Consider the following 23,230-nt stretch of genomic DNA (forward strand, 5'->3'; position numbering starts at 1 on the left):
CCTTCTTTTTTGTTGTTGTTGCATAGTCATTAACAGTGCAACATCCGGACCCAGGGATATTTCCAAGGTGGGGCTTCAGGTTGGCACTCAGATAATGAGATTACCTCCAGCAATAGTTCTCAACAGACTGCAGCAACCACTATAGGCTCGTTGTTTGGACTGTTGGCCTCTTCAACCAATGTCCATCCTCCTTTTCATTAATTACAAACAGAAACCTAGGTATTTGGGGAAGTTAGTTCTTAGCTAAAAGTACTACATTTCCCAGCCTGCTTTGCACAATTAAAATTAGTGACTTGCCAGGTGAAGACCACTGGAGACTTCTGGGAAAGTTTTGCCATCCTAATGTAGGGCTGTCTCTTGTCCTCCCTCTTTACCCCTCTCTAGTGTTTGGGTTTTCTGAAGCCTGATGTGCCTATGAGAGCTGGACCGTAAAGAAAGAAGAGTGCCAAAGAATTAATGCCTCCTAACTGTGGTGCTAGAGAAAACACCTGAGTCCCTTGGACAGCAAGGAGATCAAACCACTCAATCTTAACAGAAATCAACCCTGAATATTCACTGGAAGGACTGATGCTGAAGCTCCAGTATTTTGGTCATCTGATGTGAACAGATGACTCATTGGAAAAGTCCCTGATGCTGGGAAAGATTGAGGGCAGAAGGGAAAAGAGGGTGTCAGAGGATATGTCTGGATGGCATCACCGATGCAATGGATATGAATGTGGGCAAACTTCGGGAGGTGGTAAGGGACAGGGAGGCCTGACAAGCTGCAGTCCATAGGGTTGCAAAGAGTCAGACACGACTGGGAGACTGAACAACAAGCACTCTTTTCAATTACTTCTCAGGTTGTAGTTATATTCAAAGGTTTGAAACTGCTGGAAGTCTTATTTTTAGATAAGAGAATTCCTGTACATGAATTGATTAGTCTTTAAAAATTGTTTTATACAGTTTGATGCTGAATATTCTAAGTAAAAATGATTAAACCTCTACCTTTCCTCAAAGTTACTAATTTATACACAGGCAAACATGAGATTAGGTAACTAATTAGAGAAGTTTGAACAATTCAACTCTGCTTCAACAAAATTAAAAGATTAAGAATCATAAAAATTTTTTTGAAAAGAAAAGAGAAATGGGCAATTTATTTCAGTAAAGGGAAAGGACTGATTTTGCTACAGTGGGGAAAAAATTAGGAGGTTACAAACCTCTGAATTTAAATATATCCCATTTCTCTCTGCACAATATCATTCCTTCTACTTTCACTTCATACCAAGGCTTCGACTGAGAAATATATCAAGTTGACAAATGGCTTGACATATCTGATCTAGGGTGGCTTCTACATCACTCTTCCCTTTTTCTCCTCCCAGTAAATACTCTGGACACTGACATTTGCCACACTGGAAATGACAGGCACCTGAGGACAAATGCATCGAAGTGATTAGGATCAGAATGTCTGTTGAGGATTATCTTTTTTTAATAGAGTAGAATGTAGTTTTATTGAATCCTTGAGATGCAGAACCAAAAGAAACTCCTTTCTTGTGAAAGAAAACAATCCAAACAATATTGTAAACCCCGGAAACCAACAGAAGCACTTAAACCTTCAATATGAACGTGTTTATTTTTCCAACTCAGATATTGTTCTGAAGTACACTTGTAATCTAAATACCCCTTTCTCTCCTTCCCTTTACAACATACCATTTCAGTGTTTGTTTACAGAACGATGGCCTTAAGGAAAAAGCCTTATTCACATTCCCACAAAAGAAATAAAAAAAATACTTGTCTCTAGGATCCATTTAACTAAACTTGACTTAAATCCTGGTAGAGGCTTCCATCTCTATAACAGACACAAAAGAGAATGAATGATCTTTCACTATCAAAACAAACTCCTATTAATACAGCTAAACAGTTTATTAAATAATTCAAATACATTTACTATGCTCCTATAATGTGCAAAGTACTGTTCCAAAGTAGACACCCCTCCTTAGATGTACAGTGGGCCACTAAAATAATAATTTCAGGAGCTTAAGACACTGGTACAGTCAAAATACCCTAATGATATGAAATGGTCTCTGTTGCTGCTGCTTCCAAAAGTGCCCAGTTTATTTCTAAGGAACAGCTCAGGCATTTGGAAGAATAATTCAAACTTAAGCTTTAATACAAGATGGAGTTAGGCAGTGATTGTACCTTCCTTCATAACATAACAATGTGAAGTACATTCTGGCGATCTAAAATGCTACCACTTGCGCAAGGTAACCGAAGAAATTTGACATCTTTTTTTTTTTAAAGGTACCAATTTCAAAATAAATCAGGATACAAATCAATTGCCATTTTAGGAAAAATAAAAATATAGAAACACCAACTCCTCTCCCAGCACTGAAATTACACTTCCTCAGACACACTGCCATCATTGGTAAGCATGGGGGTCAACTGGGTAAATTTAAATCACATTAGATAATTACATAATTCGACCTAGCTTGGGTATCTGTGTGATCCCAAAGACTTTTTAACATATTTTTTAGCAATACAGTGGTAGCAATAGAAATAGAAGAAATTGGAAGTATTTTCTTAGAGACAGCTTACAGATCTCTTACAGGTTCCAAAGCGAAAATATAACACACCATCATCATAACACAAGCTACTTTGTCACTCCTAAGACCCAACTTCGCAGGGCATCAGGCTTCCTAGTGTTTCCTTCATATGCCTCTACTTGGGTTTTCTTTCCCCTGAACTAAATAGGGAGGGCCTTTCAGGTCAAGTGTTATCTGCTGGCCAGTTACCTTCAGGATAGCTATGCTCGCATCATTTCTATATTGACAAGTCAAGCCTCCATTTATGAGGCTTAAAGTCAGCTCCTGGTCTCTTTATTCAGAACTTCCCTCATTTACTTATAAAAAGAACAGCAACTTAAAAAAAAAGAGAGAGAGAGAGAAGAAAAGAACTACCCTCATTTACTTAAAAGGATCATTCAAAACACTAGGGAAAAAATTTCCCTCTGAAGGAGACTTATTTAAGGAACACAATACTGTTTACAGCTCATGGCCCACCTTAGAAAGGCAAACTCAACTAAGTCTCCTGAAAAGAATCTCAGTAGTCTCCCATTTGGAAACTTGCTATTCCTATTATTTTCTAATGTGGTTAAATAAAATTAAATGTTAATAATAAACAGTAATTAAATAATAAACTTAAAATAAATAATTAAAAAAACATGGTCTGGAGGTTTTTAGAAAAGGTAATAAAGGTCAATTTTCACTAAATTCACATTCCTTTCTGTACCACTTTCTACAATGAGCAGGCAACACTGCCCTCTAACGGGCTGATTCTGTTACATCTCTTATTCAACTGGTGGGAAATTGCTCCGGGAAGCATTGACACAAAACGGCCCCCACGCACCTTCTTTATTTCTGGGACAGTCTGTCCTTGACCTTCTGTGAATGACACTAAAGACGGAGCAGCCCCTAGAGAGGCTATAGACTTAGAGAACGCTCATCAGGGGATTACAAACTAACACCCATTGCAATGGTGTCCAAACTTTAGCAGGCATCAAATTACCCCCAAGGGCTTGTTGAAACACAGCTTGCTGAGCCCCACCTGTGTTGCTGACTCCTTAAGTCTAGAGCTGAGTCCAAGAATTGGCCTTTCTAACAAGTTCCCAGGTGATGCTACAAGCCCAGAGACCACTCTTTACCACTCAAGACACTGTGCTTGGCTTCATCTTACTCAATACTTCCCAATAAGGTGGGGTTTTAGCATCCATTTTACAGACTAGGAAGCCAAGTCTCACACAGAATAAACCCAGGACTAACTCAAAAGCCATGCTCCCTTCTCTACAGTGTGGTCAGTATACGGAGCTGTTAACCATTTCCTCTTCCTTCAGTTTCTTCCGCAAGGGGGCGGGACTTAGGTGACGGTTTAGTGGATTTCCCCTCTCAGAGCACCTTGGAGGTCTGGCTATGAAGTCACTTAGGAAGGGTCCACTCCAACCCCAGCCTGGGTCTGTGAGCAGGGCACGCTGAGAGAGAAGGGGGCGCATATCAGCGGGAGGTGCCTCCCTTGGCTCCTGAACCCTCCTACACAGTTCAGAGAGAGTCTGATTAGCTCTAGATTCTGGAGTTCTTCACACTCAGAAACTCTGCCAGAGAGGTTTTAGAGCTAGTGTCGCTTCTCACGGGTGTTTTTGAGGATCTCAAAGCCTAGTGGGGCTCGAAGAGGACCCAGAGGGTGAGGATGTCTGCACCGCTCTCCAGCCTCGGCTCAAATCACCCGCCGAGGCAGGGACAGGCACGTTGCGACAACTTTAAATCAGGAGTGCCCAAGGGTGTGAAGACTGAACGGTTATGATAAAATATAAACTACTTTTCAGGTCATATATCCCACTAGGATCAGGGAGGTAAAAGTCCCTAGCACTCAGCCCCTGGGAGGATGTCAGTGATGGGTAAAGGAGAGTTGGGAGAACACACCCCCAATCCCCATCCTCGAATAGTTTTTCTCATGCTTTGCATTCAGCCCCTAGCCCAACTTCGTGTTTTCCTGAGGGAGATACAAATACGGAGCATCCCATGGGGATGAGTTTCTGGCTTCAGTCAATAGATGGGAAAAGATGTTTTCAGAAAAACTGCCCCGTGGGCCGGTCAGCCGAGATCTTGAGGTCGTGGCCGCGGCTGCTCTTCGTGTAGAGCTGGACTCTGAACTCCAGCTGCTCGCTCAGCTCGTCCAGAGCCCGGGTGCAGGACTCCAGGCTCTCGGCCAGTTTCTGAATCTTGGCCTTTAGCACCGCCTGGCTAACCCTGGTGGCCCCCTCGGCCCGCCTGGGGATGAGGAAGCCGCGGGAGCCAAAGAAGACGATGAAATATACCGAGTTGTACAGCGCGATGGAGGCGTTCCTCCCGCACTGCAGCAGCTGGCGGTCTCCGCCGCCCTGCCCACGGCAGAAGAAGTCGAGGCAGCTCAGCATCTCGCGCATCTGGTCCTGGCAAGTGGCCGCGATCTCCTGCACGCGCCGCAGCTCCCGAGAGTTGCAGAAGATCAGGGAGAGGTCGGACGTGATGGTGACGGCCCCGCCGGCGGTGGCCACCCCCAGCCCCACGGCCGACGCCAGCAGCGAGACCCCCAGGGTGACGGGGCTGAGCGAGAGTCCCACGATGGCGGCCACAGCGCCCGCCGCGCTCAGCGAGCTGCCGGCCACGTTGGCCGCCAGGGAGCGCCGGCGTAGGCGCTCTAGGCGCCGGGCCACCTCGCGCAGACGCAGTAGCTGGCCGTGCAGCCGGCCGCGGCGGTCCAGCAGCAGCCCCTGGAAGCGTCGCAGAGCATCCGCGCCCTGCAGCTCCAGGGCCGCCGGCCTCTCCATGTCCTGCGGGGATGAGACACGCGGTTAGCCCGAAGTCGAGCGCAACAGCTACGGCCACCCAAGGGGAAAAGGGTCATTTTCCAGTGAGTCATGTGTCAGGTTCTCAAAGACCCGTTCTGTCGTTTGGGACAAGTCCTCTACCTCCCAGGACCTTAAATCCGAGTAAGCCAATAGGCATAATGCTCTCGTCCACTTTTCTCCCAGGGAATGCCAAGGATTGATTTTATTTTTAATTTGTTAAATAAGGGAGTGGTGCTATTAATATTTGGAGAAGAAATGGCAACCCACTCCAGTATTCTTGCCTAGAGAATCCTGTGGACAGAGGAGCCTGGTGGGTTGCTGTCCATAGGGTCACACAGAGTTGGACACAACTGAAGCGACTTAGCATGCATGCACGCATGCATTGGAGAAGAAAATGGCAACCCACTCCAGTATTCTTGCCTGGAGAATCCCAGGGACAGAGGAGCCTAGTGGGCTGCCATCTATGGGGTCACAGAGTCTGACACAGCTGAAGCGACTTAGCAGAAGCAGCAGCAGCTATTAATATTATAAGTAAAGTAAGTAAAGTCACTCAGTCGTGTCCAACTCTTTGTGACCCCGTGGACTGCAGCCCACCAGGCTCCTCAGTCCATGGGATTCTCCAGGCAAGAATATTGGAGTGGGTTGCCATTTCCTTCTCCAGGGGATCCTCCCGACCCAGGGATCGAACCCTGGTCACCGGCATTGAAGGCAGACGCTTTAACCTCTGAGCCACCAGGGAAGCCCTATAATTAATATTATAAGTCTACTGCAATACTGAAGGGCTTCCCAGGTAGCTAAGTGGTAAAGAATCAGCCTGCCAATGCAGGAGATGCAAGTTCAATCCCTGGGTGGGGAATATCTCCTGGAGAAGGAAATGGCTACCCACTCCAGTATTCTTGCCTGGAGAATTCCATGGATGGAGGAGCCTGGCAGGCTACAATCCATGGGATCAGAAAGAGCCACCCAGGACTGAACAGGCATGGAATACTGAGCCCTAATCTCTGAAAGATGACATGTGGCAAGCAGTAGGTTGTACCCCTTTACAAAGCCCTTTCCTTACAAGAAGACTAAGATCTTAAGAGTTTTGCAATACAGTTTTTTCCCCTCTCTGATGAGTGAAAAAGACAAATCACCAAAAACTCAAAAAGCATCTATCAATGTAAGAAACTAATTTTTCTAAGTTAGATGCTCACCTGAAGCAACTCTACTGCTTGTTATTTTTCCCAGCTCTTATCTTAGAATCAAGCCTAAGATTTCTTAGCCTTGTGCTATTTCTTCTAACTAGAGTTCATCAGGTCTTCAGAAATCTCACTTTGATACATGCTTAATTAAAAGTAAATTACACTAGCACCAGTATGTTCCTTTATGATGAAAGCTCCCTTTAAAAATGAGTAGCAATTGAACAGAATTTTAAAAGGGACCACAATTTTCGTTGAACAGCTCACTGAGGGCTACCCTTGTACCGAGCTGAACGGAAGCCAATTGAAGATGACTAACAGAGAAAACTGTACATCCTGAGTAAAAGTACATCCTTTCTAGTTGCCAAAGATTTCTCCCTTCATAGCCATTGTACATCTCATTATTAGGAACTTCTCAAAAGTGACAAAGCTATAGAAATCCAACATTTGACTACTGTGAGATATCAGAACAGAAATCATTATTCTCATGTGGAAGGTGAGGAAATTGAAACATAGACAAGTTCTACCTGCAGCTGATACTTCACAGAGCTCAGTGTAGAATCTTGGTCTCTAGACTCCTAGATCTTAATTTTATTAGCATGCCTCCATAATTGTACCCACCACTGACAAATTGCCAGATAAGGACACCTCTGAGCAAAAACGAGGCAAAATTACTCAAAATATATTACGGACCAAGGATACAATCCCAGTATTACCAGTCCAGTGGCTATTTTTTCAGATAGCATCCCTCTGGTCTCCCCACTTACCATTCACTTCTGGCTATCTCCAGGAAAGAAGAATCTGAGGCTGTTTCTGGATGAGCAAGCTTTATAGTTCCAGAGAGCCAATGACGGCCCTGGGAAAGCCTTGTCTTTTCTGAGAACTTGCCATTTCCTGTCCTGGCCCCTGCTGCCTTCATCCAGAAGGATATGACATGGTGGAAAATGACCCGCCAGCCTCGCAGCACATCCCGTATTTAGGAAATGAACATTGTGTGTTCGCTTTCCCCCAAACGCAGGAAAAGAACCACAGGCTCTTCCCCAACTTGAAACAAGTGCTGTCATTGTCCCGGGGGGCATACTCTGCCTTCCCTTTCCTGAAAATAGCTAATGACGTTATCTGAGAGGACATAAAACGCACCCCAGGCTGACCAATTATAGTGTTTCTTGGGAGGCCACCAGTACACAACCACTTTTTAAAAAGAAAAAGGGAAGAGACTCTCTTATGTCTGATAGAGCCACTCGCAAACCACTCCCGTATTTTTTTTAAAAAAGCATCTTGAATCTGAACATTTGAAACACGTGATTCAGTAGGCGCGCAACCTTCAGAATGCAAAGCCACGCCCACAGGAAGTGCTGCGTGCAGTTTTGAGCATCTCCAGCTGCGGAGAAGCTCTTGGAGGTCTCAGAAAGGGCACACCTCGGGCCAAATGCGTCAGAAAAATCAGTGGGGTCAGGCTGCACGAGGAGCTAATTACACACTTTGAACAGCCGCGGAGATTCTGTTTCCTGGGTTTTCATGGGAAGCAACCACTGAAGCCCAGGCAATAGTTATATGAGCGCATTCTACCCCCACGAAATGAAGCACCGGCTGAAGGGCAATATTCTGGATCCTTCAGAAGAGGAAAACAAGGATAGCGTCTGTGGATGCTTTCTGGGACATTCAGATAGGTGTTGGCTGTTCAGCCAGGAAGACTCCTACCACAGATTCCCAGATACGAATTATTGTCTCAACTCTCTGGTTCGTCTGGAAAGCCTTAGCAACCGTATCTTTCTTGAACACAAGTCCCCCACCTTTATAAGTAGACATGGTATTGAGGAACACAACCCGGTTTTTTGCTACTCACAATCATGGGCCTTTTGAACTTGCTTTCTCTGAATCTGACCCATGTCCAAAAAGTCTGGTTACAGCTCCTCACAGGATAAACATAACCCTCAGTCAGACACCTTCAGTGCCTGCCTGTGCTTCTGAGGCAAGAGGTGGGAAAATGTCTTCCACTGAACCCACAGACATAGTCATACAAATGGAATGTAAAGCAGGGTGAATTGGGCAGACGGTCAGGCGGTGGGCGTGGGGGGGCGGGGGATGGCGGAGGGCGTGGCTTCGGCGGTGGTAGAGTAGGCAGGGAGTGAGACAATGTACCCTGATTCTCCAACTCTCATTTGCTCCTCCAGCTTCCCTGCGTTTGGGGTTTTGTTGTTGTTTAGTCACTGAGTGGTATCTGTAGCATGCCAGGCTTCTCTGTCCATGGGATTCTCAGGCAAGATTACTGGAGTGGGTTGCCATTTCCTTTCCCAGGGGATCTTCCAGACCCAGGGATCGAACCCTCGTCTCCTGCATTGGCAGGCAGATTCTTTACCACTGAGCCACCAGAGAAGCCCGTGTTTGGGGTTTAGATGAACACAAATAAATCTTTATTTCATGAATGGGTGAATGCTGCTGGGATACAGAGAGGATCACCATCTTCAGAGCATCAATAATCCCAGTACAGAAGTAGGATGAAGAGGAGAAGGTCCAGGAGAATGCACAGTACTGACCTCAGTCAATATCCAAGAATTCGTTTTTCTCTGTTATACATCCATTTTCTTTTTTTTTTTTTTTTTAATGGAACAAAAAGCATTCATTTGACAGTTTGGGTTTGTTGTAGTTTTACCACCTGTAAAAATCTGGTACTTCATTTCTAAAGATAGACACATGAACATAATACTTTTGGCTCAGTATTTATTTACTTTCATATATTTAAGCACAATAAGAAATTTAAGGAGTAATTGAAGGTATTTTGATCAAAAGTATTATTGAGGCAGTTCCCCCAACATCTTGGGGACTGCACCCTAAAACTTGTTTTTTAAACTGTTTTCTGGGCACCTGTAACCCATCATCCCGGACACGTTACATTGAAAGTGGTGACTGACCTTCAGATTAAATGTGCAACCAGGGCTGTGAACCACTGCTGTAGAAGCTGTGAATTCTCTGACCACTGGTTACATGGCAGCAGAAACAGTATAGCTAGTAGATAGCAGTTTGTGAGTCAGGTGTTTATACAGTTAAGTTATTAACAACTCATTAGTCTGGGGCCCCTAGCTAAAATTATCACATTTTAAAAATAAAGTGATAGCTATGTTCTGGCCCTCCCAGAGTTCTAGAAAGGTCTGGGTCACTTCTATTTTTTTTAAGGGTCTCAGTGAATTTTTTTTTAAAGAAGAAATTTTATAAACGAGAAGGTCCTACTGTATAGCACAGAAAATTACATTCAGTATACTATGAGAAACCAAAATGAAACGAATATTTTTAAAAAGAATGTATACATAGGGCTGGCCCAAACGAACTTTTTGGCCAATCCAGTATATGTATAACTGAATCAGTTTGCTGTACAGCAGAAATTTTTAAATTAATTTTTATTGGAGTCTAATTGATTTATAATGTTGTGTTTGTTTCTGCTGTACAGGAAAGTAAATCAGTTATGCATATACATGTATCCACTCTTTTTCAGATTCTTTCCATATAGGGCATTACAGAGTACTGAGTAGACTTTCCTGTGCTATAGAGTAGGTCCTTATTAGTTATCTGTTTTATATATAGTAGTGTGTATATGTTAGTCCCAGTCTCCCAATTTATCCCCTCTTCTTTCCCCTCTTGGTAACCATAAGTTTGTTTTCTACATCTGTGACTCTATTCCTGTTTTTGTAAATAAGTTCATTTGTACCCTTTTTTTAGATTCCACATACAAACAGTATCTATAATATTTCTCTATCTTACTTCACTCAGTATGACAGTTCATCCATGTGGCTGCAGCAGAAATGAACATAACACTGTAAATCAGCTCTACTTCAATCAAAATAAAATAAATTTTAAAATGAGATATAAAAACGTGTGGTTTATTTCTTTTAACTACCATATGACAGATCTTCAGTTCAGTTCAGTTCAGTCGCTCAGTAGTGTCTGACTCTTTGCGATCCCATGAATCGCAGCATGCCAGGCTTCCCTGTCCATCACCAACTCCTGGAGTTCACTCAGACTCACGTCCATCGAGTCAGTGATGCCATCCAGCCATCTCATCCTCTGTCGTCCCCTTCTCCTCTTGCCCCCAATCCCTCCCAGCATCAGAGTCTTTTCCAATAAGTCAACTCTTTGCATGAGGTGGCCAGAATATTGGAGTTTCAGCTTCAGCATCAGTCCTTCTAAAGAAATCCCAGGGCTGATCTCCTTTAGAATGGACTGGTTGGATCTCCTTGCAGTCCAAGGGACTCTCAGGAGTCTTCTCCAATACCACAGTTCAAAAGCATAGCTCTTCGGTGCTCAGCCTTCTTCATAGTCCAAATCTCATATCCATACATGACTACCGGAAAAACCATAGCCTTGACTAGACGGACCTTTGGTGACAAAGTAATGTCTCTGCTTTTCAATATGCTGTCTAGGTTGGTCGTAACTTTCCTTCCAAGGAGTAAGCGTCTTTTAATTTCATGGCTGAAATCACCATCTGCAGTGATTTTGGAGCCCCCAAAAATAAAGTCTGACACTGTTTCCCCATCTATTTGCCATGAAGTGATGGGACCAAATGCCATGATCTTCGTTTTCTGAATGTTGAGTATTAAGCCAACTTTTTCACTCTCCTCTTTCACTTCCATCAAGAGGCTTTTTAGTTTCTCTTCACTAATGTCACTATTTCTCTATTCATAAGATAATCACTGATTTATAAAATAATACATTTTTAAATAGTACATTACATTGGTAGTGTGACACAAATTTAGGGAGCTCACACTTGGTGCTCTGTGACAACCTAGAGGGGTAGGATGGGGTGGAAAGTTCAAGAGGGAAGGGACATGTGTATACCTATGGTTGATTCATATTGATGTATAGCAGAAACAAACACAATATTGTAAGCAATTATCCTCCAATTAAAAATAATTTTTTTATTTGGCTGTGCTGAGTCTTAGTTGCAACACAAGGGATCTTCAATCTTCACTGTGGCATGCAGGACCTAGTTACCTGACCAGGGATCTAATCCGGGCCCCCTGCATTGGAAACATGGAATCTTACCCCTGGACCATCAGAGAAGTCCCCAGTGATGACTTTTTTTTTAGCCTTTCTTGGTGTATCTCAGTGACTGTGCATAGAACCCTTTTCGGAGACAATATCAAAAGTACAAAATTGAGACAATTTGTGAATGTGAGATTTAGGCCAAAGGTTTTTCAGACTTTCCTTTCTACTAGGTCCTAATGTGTACAGTCATCCAAATAAACAAAAGTAAGTTAAAATAATACCACCACTGGTGAGGATCTTTGCCCTTTTTTTTTTTTTTTTTGTAAATTGCATGAGCATATAAGTGCTATAGCACATAACTAGACTCAAATTACTTGCTGAATGTAAAGTATTTTGTTCTCTTAAAGAAGTGTTGTTATTTTCATAATAATTTGATGAGAATTATGGTCCAGTGGTTAAGAATCTGCCTTGCAATGCAGGGGACACAGGTTCAATCCCTGGTCAAGGAGTTAAGGTTCCACATGCCTCAGAGCAACTAAGCTATGCCACAATTACAGAGTCTGTGTGAGCAATGAGAGATACTGAAAGATCCAGCTTGACATAATGAAGATCCTGAGTGCAGCAATTAAGACCTACACAGCCAAGAAATTTTTTTAACTTTTTTAAATTAATAAAATAGATATCTATGTTTCATGAGAGCTAAACTATTAATGCCAGAAACTTATGGAATTGCACAGGAAAGAAAGTATTGAGCTCCAGCCATTTTCAATTTCTCCAGATTAGCCTCTGATCATTAATGCACACACACCCTTAACCATTCGTGTTTAAACACTGGCCTGTATTCTTTTCTCTACTTAACGTTCCTGCAGATACACACTTCTCCATGTTGACATAGTCCTCACTCTGTCATTTTTAATAGCTCTGTTATAATCCCATTGTTTGCTTAGTCATTTCCCTATTAGACACTTGGATTGCCTCCAGTTTTTTTTCACTATTTTAACTAGAGTTACTGGGAACATCTGTGTAAATTTTCCCCCTTGGGATCATTTCTTTGGGGAGTATTCACAAACAGGAAAATACCAAGTAAAAGAGAATGAACATTTTGATGGTTTTTGTTGCATGTTGTTGTATAGCTTTCCAAAAACCCAATTTATTGATATAATGTGATAAGCTTTGTAAGAATTCCAGCTGCAGGCTATGAGACTACTCAAAGACTACTTAATTTGTTTGCTTTATTTCAGCTCCACAAACATGTATCAAATATCTGGGTGTATCAGACACCATGCTAGATTCTGAAAATAAAAAGCTGAGTAAGATACCATGTCTGCCATCCAGAATGAAGACAATCCACTGGAGAGAAAAATACAGAAGAGATAATTTCAATTCTATGTGGAAAGTGCCAGAGGTGTGTGCACCAAAGAAGCACAGAGTCCTATGAAGCACTGCTGCTGCTGTTGCTGCTAAGTCGCTCAGTTGTGTCCGACCCTCAGCGACCCCATGGACTGTAGCCTTCCAGGCTTCTCCGTCCATGGGATTTTCCAGGCAAGAGTACTGGAGTGGGGTGCCATTGCCTTCTCCATATGAAGCACTAGTTATGACTTTCTAGAAGCACTGCTATTGAGCTGAAACTTGAGAGTGGAACAGAAGTGGTTATTTGGACAAAAAATAGGAGGGAGAGGAGAGCAAGCTAAGGGAACAGAATGGACAAAGTTGTGGTATAGCATTAGGATGCCTTAGGCAGTTATCTATGGCTGAGCATAAAGTAGATGCTGCGGGTGTCCAGGGATGAGGCTGAAGGGATACACAGGAGGCAAGTCACCTGAAATTTATTTATTTTGGGGGGAAGCAAACCATTTTATTGAGGGGTTTCAGGGGAGGGTTGAAAGGCTGGGAAGACAATGAGATCTGACATCTGTCTGCTGGCCAGGATCTCCCCAGCTTCACAGCCGCTGAAAGTGGAATTTGTTATAGTGCATGGTGGGAGTTGGGGCTTCCCTGGTGACTCAGATGGTAAAGAATCTGCCTGCAATGCAAGAGACCCAGGGTTTGATCCCTGGGTTGGGAAGATCCCCTGGAGAAGGGAATGGCAACCCACTCCAGTATTCTTGCCTGGAGAATTCCATGGACAGAGGAGCCTGACAAGGAATGAAGTTCATGGGGTTGCAAAAATTTTTTCCAGATTAATCCCTTTTAAAATAGTAATATGTTTTTCTTTAAAAAATTTTTTTTAATTATTTACTTTACAATATTGTATTGGTTTTGCCATACATTGACTTGAATCCACCATTGGTGTACATGTATTCCCCATCCTGAACCCCTCTCCCACCTCCCTGCCCATCCCATCCCTCTGGGTCACCCCAGTGCACCAGCCCCAAGCACCCTGTCTCATGCATCGAACCTGGACTGGCGATTCGTTTCACATATGATAATTTACATGTTTCAGTGTGATTCTCCCATATCATTCCACTCTCCCAGAGTCCAAAAGACTGTTCAGTACATCTGTGTCTCTTTTGCTGTCTCGCATACAAGGTTATCGTTACCATCTTTCTAAATTCCATATATATGCGTTAGTATACTGTATTGGTGATTTTCTTTCTGGCTTACTTCACTCTGTATAATAGGCTCCAGTTTCATCCACCTCATTAGAACTGATTCAAATGTATTCTTTTTAATGGCTGAGTAATACTCCATTGTGTATATGTACCACAGCTTTCTTATCCATTCATCTGCTGATGGACATCTAGGTTGCTTCCGTGTCCTGGCTGTTATAAACAGTGCTGTGATGAACATTGGGGTACACGTGTCTCTTTCAGTTCTGGTTTCCTCGGTGTGTATGCCCAGCAGTGGGCTTGCTGGGTCATATGGCAGTTCTATTTCCAGTTTTTTAAGGAATCTCCACACTGTTCTTGGAGAAGGCAATAGCAACCCACTCCAGTACTCTTGCCTGGAAAATCCCATGGACAGAGGAGCCTGGTAGGCTGCAGTCCATGGGGTCACGAAGAGTCCGGACACGACTGAGCAACTTCACTTTCACTTTTCACTTCCATGCATTGGAGAAGGAAATGGCGACCCACTCCAGTGTTCTTGCCTGGAGAATCCCAGGGATGGTGGAGCCTGGTGGGCTGCCATCTATGGGGTTGCACAGTCGGACACGATTGAAGCAACTTAGCAGCAGCAGCAGCAGCCACACTGTTCTCCATAGCGGCTGTACTAGTTTGCATTCCCACCAACAGCATAAGAGGGTTCCCTTTTCTCCACACTCTCTCCAGCATTTATTGCTTGTAGACTTTTGGATAGCAGTCATTCTGACTGGCATGAAATGGTACCTCATTGTGGTTTTGATTTGCATTTCTCTGATAATGAGTGATGTTGAGTATCTTTTCATGTGTTTGTTAGCCAGTAATATGCTTTTCTACAGATGAGTTATTGCTGTCTTTGTCTTTTTCTTTTCTTGATCTGTTACTGTTGTTTACATCTACTTCTAGAAACTCTATTCTATTTTACTCATGAATTTACCTTTTTAAATTCAAGATAATATAATTTTGAAAATCATTGCTTCATAGTAACATTTTTATTTTTAAAGGAAGAATCTATCATAATCATGTTTTCCTGGAAAATTTTACTTGCTTGTTCTTCTGGAAAAATCTAACAATGGGAGCTCTTCAACTGCTGTAACCTTGCTAATATGATCAACTGAAGCCAATTTAAGTTTGTTCCACTTCCTCCTTCACAGGTGTGCACAGTTGCACAGAACACCTGGGATCATGTGGGTGAAACATACATTACATCATTCATATAGAAGCACTGGCCCCACAGGCTCTATTATAGTGTAACTTCTTTAGCACATGCCTTTTCCTCTGGTGCCACAAAGACTACAGCTGAGTCTACATCCCTTTGGTAACCTAAAGTTTCTCTTATCTCCCGGGACACCGGCAAACTATTACCTTGGTCTCTTCCTTTCCCAGACTTAGTCATTTTCTCCCAAGTTCTCAGGCATACATAACAATCATTGCAACCTGGATCCTAACACCTGCTTGTTCTATATGTAGGCATAAGAAATCTTCAGGGCTCCCTCAAATCTCAGATATTTGAATAGTTTCATTTTTAGCATGTGTCTTACAGGTGAGAAAATGTTAGATATTGGTCTTCTTTTTTAACTTTGTTTAAAGGCTATTTTTAATAAAAAGAATTCAGTCATTTCACATCAGACATTACAGTGAAGCAAGAGTGTACGCTGCTATACTCTGAAAGTTGATTGGTTTTGTTCTAGTTATTTGCTTTTTAAAAAATAAATGGGTACCATAGAGGATTTTAAACTTTATTTGCTTTTGAATTAGATGAAAAAATAACTTTTTGTAGTCTACTTTCCCCCCTAAATTTAGCACTTTAAAAATTATTTCTGGGACTTCCCTGGTGGTCCAGTGGCTAAGACTCCATGCTCCCAATGCAGGAGGCCCAGGTTCGATCCTGGTCAGGGAACTAGATCCCATATACTGCAACAAAAGATCACGTGTGCTCCAAATAAGACTTGGCGCAGCCAACTAAATAAATAAAATATTATTATAATATTAAAAAAGCATTTCTGCCTTTACTTTCTTTTTTAAGTTAAAATTTTTATTTTGAGAAAAATATACATTCACATGTAAGGAAGAACACAGAGAAATTCACTGTATCCTTCACAGTTTCCCTTAATGGTAAAACCTTGTAAAACTATAATAGAATATCACAAGAATCGATATCAGTACAATCTACCCTTTTTTTTTTTTAATTTGAACAAAATCTGTAGTCAGTAGTACTGTATTACATGTTAATTTCCTGGGTTTGTTTTTACAACATAGTATTTATTTATATTCTCAGAATTAGATTACAAGTTTTTCAAGCCTCATTCAGGTTTGTCTATGCTAAAAAAAGTTAAACCACCTTTGAAAAATAGGGAAAACAGATTCTATAAGGTAGACCTCTGTGTATACAGTGATGACATGGGGCTTGAATCCTGAGTCTACATCTCCTGTGTGGTGTTAGGCAAATCACTGAACCTCTCTGAGACCTTACAAAGTTTTCTTGATTAAATTAGAAAATGAACATTGAGTCCCTTTGAGACCTAGGATTTTGGGTACAAACATGAGTTATTGGTACCTTTTTCCAAACCAGTGACTATTTGTGATACCTGATGACTTTTAAATAGTTCAACTGTTCATACTTTATTATTTGTACTTTATTATTTTGATAGTATATTATTTATCCGCTGATTTTTTAAATCAGCATATTACCATAGACTTTCTGAGGCTCTCTCAGAAATATTTGTATTTTTCAGCTATGGGGCCATCCAAAAGTGATTTTTAACTTATCAACTTATAATGTTCTTGCCCTTTTTGCAACTGTCTTAGGTAGCTTGAATATTCTTGTCTGGGAAATCCTATGGACAGAGGAACCTGGTGGGTCCATGGGGAACCTAGTCCATGGGGTCACACAGAGTCTGACATGTCTGACTCGACTTAGCACACACACTCACAGAACAGAGAAAGTTTGTTTGCTGAGAAAAAAAAAATAGAGAGACAAGACCTGAAAGGCAAACAGAAAGAAAGTCTAAATTTTTATTTCTTGCCATCCTTCTGTTCCATGAATCATCCTATATGCTTATTTTTTAACTCCCCTTTTATTATTCAAATGATCTTGATTTGCTTTCTGATCTTTGCAACAGAGAACTCAACTAACCAACACTACAGCATATAAATTTGACTCTTTAATATTAAAAAATAATAATAACAGATTTTTGGAGGCTTTTATGCAGTACCAGCCAGTAAAGATTCTGCCTGCAGTGCAGGAGACCTGGGTTCCATCCCTGGGTTGGGAAGATTCCCTGGAGAAGAAAATGGCAACTCACTCCAGTATTGTCTGGAGAATCCCATGGACAGAGGAGCCTGGCAGGCTACAGTCCATGGGGTTGAAAAAAGTTGAACAGGACTAAGTGACTAACACTTTCACTTTAAGTGAATTAACTGTTTAATAGCCATTTAGGGGTTCTTGCCTGGAGAATCCCAGGCACGGGGGAGCCTGGTGGGCTGCCGTCTATGAGGTCACACAGAGTCGGACACGACTGAATCGACTTAGCAGCAGCAGTAGGGTTCCTCTACCTTTGCCTTCATCTTAGGCATAACAGCACTTTCTTTTCATGGAACACGTACTTTATTTTCCTAATCACAAAAGAAATACCTCTTGTAATAAATTCACATACTATAAGAACATAGAAAGTTAGGTTTTCCCTCTCCATTTGTTTTCACTGCCCAGAAGTAGCATCAAGGTTTACCGTTTCCTATGCATTCTTCATAATGTTCACAATTACATAAATATGTGGTTATGATTTTCTTTTACAATATAACTTAGTGTTTCTGGATTGCTGGGCAACATTTTTCCCACTGAAAAAATATGACATAAATATCATGCTAGTCACTCCCTATCTCCATATATTAGTTTTTGCCCTTTCTCTCTGCCTGCTCTGTGCCCCAGCAGGTTGCCCCACTCACGCTCCATCACCGCTGACTGTGTCCAACCCAAGGGAGGTACCAGCAAGAGATGAGAGCCTAAGGGGAAAGAAGTAAATCAGAGTATTCCTTCCCTGCTTTCCCTCGCTTCAGCTCTCTTTTACAGTACAGGCAGCCCCTCCATATCCACAGGTTCCTCATCCCTGTGAATACAGAGAACCAGCTGTAAGCGACAAGAGCATCTGCAGATTTTGGTAACTTTTAGGGGGTCCTGAAACCAGTCCCCCATGCATATGGAGGGACAACTGTCACAGATTCCCTCATGGGCTATAGTTTCTCGGAGTGGCCCTGCCTCTATGTTCCAAATTTCACCACACTCCTTTCATTATTTTTTATTTTAGTTTTTAATCAAAGTAAAGTTGATTTAGGGCTTCCCTGGTGACTCAGACAGTCAAGAGTCTGCCTCCAGTGCAGGAAACCAGAGTTCAATCCCTGGGTCAGGAAGAGTCCCTGGAGGAGGGCATGGCAACCCACCCCAGCATTCTTGCCTAGAGAATCCCATGGACAGAGGAGCCTGGTGGGCTACGCTCCATGGGGTCGCAAAGCATTGGACACGACTAACACTTTCACTTTCATAGTTGTTTACAATGTGGTGCCTATCTCTGTTGTACAGCAAAGTGACTGAGTCGTACATATTAGGCATTCTTTTTTTTTTTTTGGCTGTAACCTGTGCCATGGGGGATGGGTCTTAGTTCCCCAACTAGGGATGGAAGCCACGCCCCCTGCATTGGCAGCTCAGAGTCTTAACCACTGGACCACCAGAGAAATCCTCGCTGTTTATACTCTCCATCATGGTTTATCACAGGATTTTGACTATAGTTCCCTGTGCTATACAGTAGGACCTTGTTGTTTAATCTATCCTATATGTAATAGTTTGTTTGTGCTCACTCAGTCACGTCTGACTCTTTGGGACCCGATCTCTGTACAGAGATAGGCACAACATTGTAAACAACTATGAAAGTGTTAGTTGCTCAGTCATATCCAGCGCTTTGCGACCCCTTGCAGTGTAGCCCGCCAGGCTCCTCTGTCCATGGGATTCTCCAGGCAAGAATACTGGTGAAGGTGAAGTCGCTCAGTCGTGTCCGACTCTCTGCGACCCCGTGGACTGTAGCCTACCAGGCTCCTCCGTCCATGGGATTCTTCAGGCAAGAGTACTGGAGTGGGTTGTCATTCCCTTCTCCAGGGGATCTTCCCGACCCAGGGATTGAACCCAGGTCTCCTGCATTGGAGGCAGACACTTTAACCTCTGAGCCACCAGGGAAGCATAAGCGTTGCCATTTCCTCCTCCAGGGATCTTCCTGACCCAGAGATCAAACCCACCTCTCCTGAGTCTCCTGAACAGCAGACGGATTCTTTACTGCTTAGCCACCTAAGAAACCCACATGTAATAGTTTACATCTATTAATCCCAAACTCCTAGCCCTTTTCTCTCCCCCCTCTCCCTTGGCAGTCCTTAGTCCTCAGTCAGTTGCTTAGTCGAGTCCAACTCTTAGAGACCCCATGGACTGTAGCCCACCAGGCTCCTCTGTCCGTGGGATTTTTCAGGCAAGAATACTGGAGTGGGTTGCCATTTCTTCCTCCAGGGGATCTTCCTGACCCAGGGATCGAAACCTCATCTCCCGAATGCCCTGCATTGACAGGCGGATCTTTACCACTGAGCCACCTGGGAAGCCCAATATATAATAGCTTACATCTGCTAATCCCAAACTCCTAGCCCTTTCCTCCCCCACTCCCTCCCCCTTGGCAACCAAAAGTCTGTTCTCTATGTCTGTTTCTGGGAGAATGTTCTCTCCCTTGTGCCTTAAGCCCTAGAATGTAGTAACTTTCCACTGTTGCTAGTCTTGTAGGTTCCTCCTCCTCCCTTTGTTTGTTTAACACTGCCCAACCTTTGTAAGTAAAATCTTCCTTAAAAGCTCTTCACCAAACCGTCTAGGCTGAGTCCTGTTTCCTTCTGGGACCCTCTCTTATACAAATGTTTTGCTAAGGTGATACATGTAGCCGTCACTCATCCTATGGACAAGTCATGATTTATTTAACCCTTCCTTTATTGATGGACATTTATCATAGTTTCTTTTTTTTTTTAATATTTATTTTTGGCTGTGCTGGGTCTTTGTTGCTGCGCACAGGCTTTCTCTAGTTGCAGTGAGCAGGGGCTACTCTTCATTGTGATACACGGGCTTCTTGTTGCAGTGGCTTCTCTTGTCAGGCTCCAGTAGTTCAGCACACAGGCTCATTAACTGTGGCATTCGGGCTTGGTTGCCCCACAGCATGTGGAATTTTCCTAGACCAGGGATTGGACCTGTGTCCCCCACAATCGCAGGTGGATTCTTATCCACTGTGCCACCAGGCAAGTCCCTGTCATATTTTCAATTGCACTGCTTACTACAAACAATGGTGCAGTGACCATCCTTGTGTGTGGGTATGTGTATATGTGTGTGGGTATGTGTATATGTGTGTGGGTATGTGTATATGTATGTATACCCTTGGTGATTATGTTTGTAAGAGAAATTCCTAAAATTGGAATTACTGCAACAAAAGACATACTAACTTTATACTTGATAAATATTTTCTCTCCCTCCTGGGCAGAGAGTCAACAATTTCCTCTCCCTAGAGCATACTTATATTTAATGAGCAACAAACAAGCGATAGCTATGATGAATGAAAAAGTAAGGCTCTGGTAAAACATGCATGTTTAGATCATTAGTCCAAAAGAAATCGTGGATATTTTTAAACCTAAAAATAAAGTAAGTCTTTGTAAAGGAGTTTCTGAATCCTACAGCTATTCAGACAATGTAATCCTTCAATCAGCTTTATTTCAAGGAAAGAGAACAATTTCTGACTGTTTGAACTAATCTAACCAGAAAAAGTTCCAGTAGTCCCTAAGTGTATTAGATTAAGCACATGATTAAGAATAAAATCCAAAGAACTTTCTGATGGTAAGTTTCAGAGTATATTCACATAATGTGCTACTTCCATTTGGAGCCCAGATAACAAGGTTTTTGCTGCTACATTCTGGGATTAAATTTACAAGATTTAATATCTCAAAAGCAGACATAGATTCAAGAAGTCAAGACAGTCATTGAGCACTGTATGTAATAAGTTACAAATAATCTAAATTTCCACCAGTCTGGAAATGGTTAAATGTCAGTGCATCCATACTATACAATTTTATGCTGCAGTTTTAAGATACACTTCCTCAGGATGGGGGTTTGGGAGAGAATGTATACATGTATATTTATATGTATGGCTGAGTCCCTCTTCTGTTTACCTGAAACTATCACAACATTATTAATCAGCTGTACCCCAATACAAAATAAAAAGTTCAAAAATACAAACATAAAACACACTTCCTTGATTATGAGCAAACTGAGCACCTTTCATGTATTTAAGGTGACTTTTGGTTTCCAACTCCCTCTATATACTCCTGTATGGATTATCTGCTCATTATTTCCTTTGTGTATGGGCTTCCCTGGTGGCTGAGATAGTAAAGAATCTATCTACAATACAAGACACCTGGGTTTGATCCCTGGGTCAGGAAGATCCCCCGAGAAGGGAACTGCTATCCACCTCAGTATTCTTGCCTGGAGAATTCCATGGACAGAGGAGCCTGGCAGGCTATATTCCACGGGGTGGCAAAGAGTCAGACACGACTGAGCGACTGAGCACACACACACACATAATCCCTTAAGTAACAGCAATTCCCTAAATTAAAAGTGAGCCACAATTCAAAATTAATTTTGAAAAGAGATTTTTAAAAAGAGGTCTCTAGTTCAAGATGGTTTGACTGAAAGCTGACTCAGCCTGAAAGAGAACCCACTCTGTCAGAATAAATGGACAGTGGAGTGACATAGGACATGGGGGAATAAAGGGAAGCAAACATTTGGTGGATGGGTCTTTCTCATTGCTGCTGAAGGATGTGGTAGGCCAGGGGGAAATCCTTTAGTGAGAAGCATTCTGGAAGGTCCATACATGCTTTCTGGAGAAGAAAAAGGAAGAAGTCCCCTTGAATCCATTGACAACAAAGGTCCATGAATTAATGAATGAGGGATGTCATGGTTAGTTTTAGGGGTCAACCTGGCTAGGTTCTGGTGCCCAGTTGTTTGGTCAAACCAGTTTAAATGTTGATATGAAACTCTGTTTTAGATGTGATTTATATTTAAATTGATAGACTTTAAGTAAACCAGATTACTCTCTGTAATATGAGTTACAGAATTGTGATTCTTATAGTAGTGTTTTTGTAAACAAAGTTGATTTAAATTAAAAAAAATTTTTTTAAAAAGTTGGTTTACTGGCCGCTTCCAGAACTGTCCCTTGCAGGTACTAGGAGCTCAATAAACATCTGTTGAATGAATCTGTTAACGTAGTGAATTAGTCACATTCTCATTAAGACTCTTCTCGCATCTATTCAGTCATGATGCATTATTCATTCAGAATACATCTAAATTAAATCTACTTCTTGAGTGATTGAGTTTTCTGAGATCCATACGTGATTGGGTCTGTTTCTTTTCTTAGGCTGTCCTTGTCCTTGCTGGTATCAGAGTTAAGTCGGGCTGATGAAATGAATCACATAGCTTTCCATTTCATTCTGTGCTCTGGAAAGGCTTAGAGAGCATGGGAATTATCTGTTCCTAGACTATTTGGGAGAACTCATTGTAAAACATTTAGGCTGTGTGCCTTTTTGGTGGGTATTTCTTAGACAACCATTACGTTTCCTCTGTGGTTATTGGCCTGGTCAGGTTTTCTACTTCTTGAGGATTTGGTTTTTAAAATTTAGGTAGTCTTCAATAATTGTTCACTTTATTAAATGTATTGCTATACAGAACACGACTTAGCATGCACGCACACTCACAGCCTCCTCTGCTATCAACATCTACCAGATATGGTGGTATTACAATGGTGCACCTACATTGACACTTTGTGTAGTCACTGAGTCCTGTCCAGCTGTTTTGTGATACAATGGATTATAGCCTGCCAGGCTCCTCTGTCCATGGAATTTTCCAGGCAAGAATACTGGAGTGGGTTGCCATTTCCTACTCCAGGGGATCTTCCCAACCCAGGGATCGATCCCGATGCAAGGGTCTCTTACATCTCCAACACTGGTCTTTGTTGTCGTTCAGTTCAATCATAATCTAATCAGATTATTTTTTAGTAGTCTTTTATTAAGAGACTCCAAGT

General features: G+C 42.3%; 1 protein-coding gene across 1 annotated transcript; it reads right to left on the reverse strand.

Moving 5' to 3' along the window:
• Nucleotides 1–1,321: 1,321 nt before the first annotated feature.
• Nucleotides 1,322–5,335, reverse strand: APOLD1 (apolipoprotein L domain containing 1). Its single transcript, XM_068970056.1, has one exon. It carries the CDS (start codon nucleotides 5,333–5,335, stop codon nucleotides 4,595–4,597), a length of 741 nt encoding a protein of 246 aa, XP_068826157.1. The 3' UTR covers nucleotides 1,322–4,594.
• Nucleotides 5,336–23,230: the final 17,895 nt, after the last annotated feature.

Source organism: Capricornis sumatraensis, chromosome 4, assembly GCF_032405125.1.
Source record: "Capricornis sumatraensis isolate serow.1 chromosome 4, serow.2, whole genome shotgun sequence".
NCBI classification, from domain to species: Eukaryota; Metazoa; Chordata; class Mammalia; order Artiodactyla; family Bovidae; genus Capricornis; species Capricornis sumatraensis.